Source organism: Populus trichocarpa, chromosome 15 (genome assembly GCF_000002775.5).
Source record: "Populus trichocarpa isolate Nisqually-1 chromosome 15, P.trichocarpa_v4.1, whole genome shotgun sequence".
Lineage (NCBI taxonomy): Eukaryota > Viridiplantae > Streptophyta > Magnoliopsida > Malpighiales > Salicaceae > Populus > Populus trichocarpa.
In genome coordinates this window covers 13,885,178-13,890,795 of record NC_037299.2, presented here as the reverse complement: position 1 = coordinate 13,890,795, position 5,618 = coordinate 13,885,178, and the positions used below count along the sequence as shown (strand labels likewise).

Here is a 5,618-nt window from a genome sequence, read left to right as displayed (position 1 = left end):
CAGTTCTTGGTTTAACTGGTCCTACAACACTTCCTTTTAACCTACATCTTCAAGTGAAATTAAAATCCTTAAACCACCCAAGGTACCTCAAAGCATACAGGCACCCAAATGATTTAGCAAACTTGTAGTGGAATCAAGAAAGGAATATGTTCAGACAATTTGATAAAAAAAAGTCAAGATCCGCCATCATAACATAGAATTCCACTTGAGCGCACGCATTATCCTCTTCGGTGATACAGTGGACATTAATGAACAGAATAATTTCCATATGGCAAAAGGTATGATTGTGCTCTTCGTTAAGGATAAGGGGCACAATCGATTCAAGAAGCCAGATGAAACACAAAATGCTATCCAAGAAAATGGATACAATTCTTGCATGTAAAGTCAAATGATATTTAAGAAAATGGATTGATTTAATCATGTTCAGTATGTTGCTTTGAGATGAATGAAGGACAACAGATCCCCGATGACCTGAATTACATAGAAATGGGGGGCCAAGCTCCCCAAGGAATTAATAAAGAAAAAAAACAAATGAAAAATGACACCATGAAACTTTCTACTAACAAGAATGAAGTTCCATGTCTAATCTACACAGCTAAATGGGGGGTGTGCTACGAGTCCACACTGCTGACAACAAAAACAGAGTCAACTTCTAAAGCAATCAGAAGAAACCTTTAACTGAAAACCAAAACTGCGGCGCAGACCGCCATCAGCACAGTGAAAAACAGATTAGGATTGCCCTGGAGAATCGATCCTGCAGAATCTTTGTGACTTCGATCCCTGAAGATGCAAACAGAATATTAGCTGTTCATATGAGAAAAAGCAAGAGAGAGAGAGATTTATGAAATGGTTTCTGATACGTACTGCTGTTTGGAAGCAAGAGCACCACAAAATAGAACATTGTCAGGGGGGGCCATCTCTGTTTCGCCGTTTTCCTCGGGATTGGTGATTTTCATATATGTTTCTTGGCCGAGATACCATCTATCAAGATTTTCTACTCTCAGATTCCATATTCCAACATTGTCAAGGGAAGCAAGGACTGCTGTCCATCCCCCAGGGTAAACCTAAACAAAACACAAAAAAAGGGGGGCTTGCTGAAAAACTATATAAGGTTCATCCCAGAATCTCCAAAAATGAATAAGCCTCTTAGCATGCTAATCAATTAAAGCTGCTTTTACAACAGATGGATAAGCAGATAAAAGATACCCAAGGAAAGAATGTAGAAAATCTCCAGAACTAAAATAGTCCTGCAACAACATAAAAACATATGCATGCAACATATACGGTAACACATGATCCTGATAGAAAAACCAACCTCTATTGTGCTGCGAGAAATAGAATCCCACTTATTGTATGAACCTCTGCTGTTCTCTGACCAAATCCCCCAGTCCATACTGAAATTGGAACCACAAATTGTTACATGACAATTCCAAATTCCAACAGCTAGCATATTAGAAGAAAAGGAGTGCATTCTTACCCAACAACAAAAAAGGAGTAACCATTCATGTGAAAGCTCTGCATTTTGGTATCATTGTTCTGCAATATGACTTCTATAAATCCCTTATATGTAGCATTAATGACAGAGGTATCCCTCCGAAGAGGTCTGTTAAGTGGCTCACTGGGAAAATCAAGCTTGTAAGATCCCTTCACTTGGTTGAGGTCAGCAAGCCGGATTGGTGTGTCTGGATTGACAAATGATATCCCATTCAGAGTTGCACGCAGCTTCCCATCAATGGTAGATGGTGGCAAGCTCCTTAAGATATATGTGTCCGTCACATTGATTGAACCATAGTGAAAAGACCCCTGTGGATTTGGGCGAGCTCCACTTGCAGTTGTATTTTGCCTAATGCATGTGAAAACAGCAACACTTGTCTTAACTAAATAGCTAAAACCATGACTTCACTAAACCTAAATGAAAAATATGCAGAAAGAAATAAAACCAGCTGGCTCTTTATCCATATGCATCAACACACGAATGACACCTAGCCTTACGTGCTATAATGCTGGCTGTCCAAAGGGCAGAAAATCTTAATAAAGTGTTCCAATTATCGATGAGAAAATATTTTCCAACCAGTGAAATCAGAAAAATGCTAAATTGAAAGCAATCTTCTCCTCTTCTCTAAGCAGATAGTTTTCTCCTGTCCTGCTTTAAAACATTACTAGGGAGGTATCCTTTCCTTTTTTCAATTGTAAAAACAATATAAGACACATATATTTATAAACATAAAAACAAAAATTTGCATTGAAAATGCTTACTCAAAGATGTTTCTTCTTTTACACTCTTAAAACAAAATAGAACATTATCTCCTTGTTCCTTCTTCACTAAGTAGATGGTTTTTTCCTCTCTTGCTTTAAAACATTCCAGGGAGATGCTCGTTCCTCTTTTCCAAAGTCAAAACAAAAGGATAGACACACAAATTTATAAACATAAAATGCAAGAATTTACATTGGATGTGCTTGCTCAAAGATGTTTTTTCTTTTACATTTTAAAAACAAAAGCAAAATCGTATCTAGACATGACATATCTGAGACCATATATAGATGAATTGTACTAGAAAATGACCTCCTGAGTTAAAGAACTAACCTGATGGCCTTGGGCTGGTTCATGGCTGACCACTGGTTATAAATATCACTTGGTGCTTCAGGCAGAGGACCAGTTGCACTCCCTTTTGAATTTGAATATTGCAGAATTCCTACACCTGTGACTTTTTGCCAAAGTGATTCATTCACAAACCGAGCACTTGCTACAATATAGTAATCACTAGTAGCATTCTGATCCATGGTAACCAAAAAGGAACAAGACTGCCCCACATGAATATCAAAACTAGAGAAATTTTGTTGCACAGTATAATGTCCCTCTGTTTCCACAAGCAGCAGATTGTGTCCCTGGATTCTAAAGTTCAAACTAGTAGAAGTCCCAACATTATGCACACGAAATCGATAAGTCTTGCCTGCAAAACATAATACATTGCCAATTAAAACTTTGAGCAGATGAGCATATTTGACACAGTATGAACATATAACAAATAGTTGAATCAATTCAACATGTATAGTAGTTAAACGTCTAATTATGGACATGTACAAAAAGTTCTGGGCTTGAAAATGATTGTATGAAACAATATCACCAACAAAATCACCAAAATGAGAAAAATTGAAATCGAAAGAATAAAATAGCAAGTAGGCTATAACCGATTATCAAACATGAAACAATTCAATTACGCTACTAAGAAGACAGATAATCAATGGACAAGAAAGAAAACTGTTTCACGCGCAATCAAAGGCAAACAAAAATATGGTTTAATGAGCATTTCACTTTCCATTCCTGAAGAACAAACCTGGATCAACTTTGATGGTTTCATAAGGTAACCCATCAGGCACAAGAGTTGTGTTGTATCTGTAAGGCCCTTTCCCATTAATTAAAACTCCATCAGGCATTCCAAGGTCTTTTCCAGAGTCAAGATCAGCTCTCAGCGCCTGAAATCCAATGTAAAATATCACCATTAGAGAGTTCAATCCTGAAAAACATCAAAGCATGGGGAAAAAATAAAAGTAAACCTCCTAACAAATACTAACCGAATGGTTCCGTGTATACCAGTCACCAATCAGGAGTACAAAATCACCATCTGGCTGAGCGAAAGGAATTTGGATAATTGCCCTGTTATTAATAACAAATGGACCAAAGCCACCGGATGCTCTTTGAAGATTCAGAGACGGGTAGTAGAAAAAGCTCCCAATCTGATCTTTTAGTTGAAAGCTGTAAGTCCAGTCCCAATTCGGAGGGATTGGACAATTTGTGCCCAGAACACCATCCTGCCATGAATTGCGTCGCATTTGGATCCCAGGCCTGTTAAATAGTCAGCCATCAACCCAAAGTTTCAGAAAATCACTCTCCATGTGAATTATGAGGGAAGAATAGGAAACGAGACAAAATCCAAAACAAAATTCTATTGCATAAAAACCTACCATGTCATTAGGAGGTTTTCATCCAAATCATTTCGTACATTTATAACAACATTATTGTTAGTAGTAGCATTAACAAGAGGACCAGGAAACTGTCCGTTGACAGCTATAACCTGCAATTATATGTTAACAAATAAGTAAATAATGCAGCAAAATACAGAACGCAGACCATGGATTACTTGAAAAGGAGAGCACAATTTTTTATCCCCAACACATTTCCACAATATCTTAACAATTTGAATAGAATGAGCATAAGAAAAACACGTAAAGGGGGTAAAAAACAAAACACTAAAAGCATTAACCTCAAAATAACGATGACTTGAAAATAAGCTGTGTAAAGCCATATACCATAATGCCCAGTGTTTGACTATACAGCAACAAAACAGATAAACATGGTATAATTTTTTTTTTTTGGAAAATAATGCAATTTACTGCATAGAGAAAACAAGAACTAGCAAATAAGCCTACATGGAGAAATCATCTTGAGCTAGCCAAGAATCATTGTATTAATCTAGTTCAGCAACAGTAAAGAGACTGTTTGGTATTGTAATCGCGCGCCGGTAATGAAATGTACGTTTTATTTAAAAATATATCAAAATAATATTTTTTTATTTTTTAAAAATTTATTTTTAAATCAATATATCAAAACAATATAAATACACTAAAAATAATTTAAAATAAAAATCATTTTTTTCAAAAAAAAAAGGTTTTTGAAACAAAATAAACAGACTACGAGAATTCAAACTACTTCAAAGCACCTTGAAAGAAACAAACTACTTCAAAGCACCTTGAAGTAAACAAAACCCATTAACGCTAATGTCCTAAAACACCATACTGACCAGATCTCATAAGCCAAAAACAACCACTAAAAGTCCTAAAAACCCCAAGAACAAAGCTTTAAAAAATGGAAAAGATAAAGTCTACAGAGAGACTCAAGGGGAACCTTTTGAGGAACACCAAGAGGAGAGACAGTGATGTAAGAGAGCTTGAAGTCAAAAGAGACAGTTGGGTCTGCTGCAAGAGAGAGGGTTGAAAGCAGAGCAATGTGAATCAAAAGAAACAGAGAAGTTGAAGAGGACTGGAACAAAGCCATAAAAAAGCTTGAATCTTTTTCAGTGTTTTGGATTTTTAGAAAATACTGGAAGAAAGATTTTCAAGATTTTTGTGAAATGATTGTTACATGATCAAAAGAAAACAGGAACTGATTAAGGAGATGGAGAGCGGGAGTGAGTGCTCTGCTGTGGAGTAGAGGAAAGTTGAGGTTTTTTGAGGAAGAGAGAGGTGCCTCTATTTTGGTTTTGTAAGAAGAGAAGCCCCCTGAATAAATTAATAATATCATCGTTTTGGAGACTTTTCGTGGGGTTTGGGAACAGGGTACTGGCTAAGCCGGTTTTAGTGACTGTTTGGAATTATAGTTATAATGTTGGTTTAAAATGTTTTTTTTGTTTAAAAATATATTAAAATAAAATATTTTTATTTTTAAAAAATTATTTTTAAAACATCAAAACAATATAAAAATATATGCAAAGCTTAAATAACAATTAAATCCAAAATAATTTTTATAAATATGTAATATTTCATTAGAATATTTGTCTCTTTTATAGTTCCTTTAGTGTTATGATGACTACATTATATATTAAAATCTGAAGATATAAATT

The 5,618-nt window shown here is 35.5% G+C and overlaps 1 protein-coding gene across 1 annotated transcript; it reads right to left on the bottom strand.

Annotated features, from left to right (window-relative positions):
- Positions 1 to 379: 379 nt before the first annotated feature.
- On the bottom strand, positions 380 to 5,271 carry LOC7481815 (monocopper oxidase-like protein SKS1). Its single transcript, XM_002321796.3, has 9 exons — positions 4,904 to 5,271; positions 3,964 to 4,073; positions 3,574 to 3,844; positions 3,336 to 3,474; positions 2,585 to 2,951; positions 1,478 to 1,843; positions 1,316 to 1,394; positions 865 to 1,064; positions 380 to 780 (listed from the first exon to the last, which is right to left on the bottom strand). Exons 1-9 carry the CDS (start codon positions 5,051 to 5,053, stop codon positions 675 to 677), a joined length of 1,788 nt encoding a protein of 595 aa, XP_002321832.1. The 5' UTR covers positions 5,054 to 5,271; the 3' UTR covers positions 380 to 674.
- Positions 5,272 to 5,618: the final 347 nt, after the last annotated feature.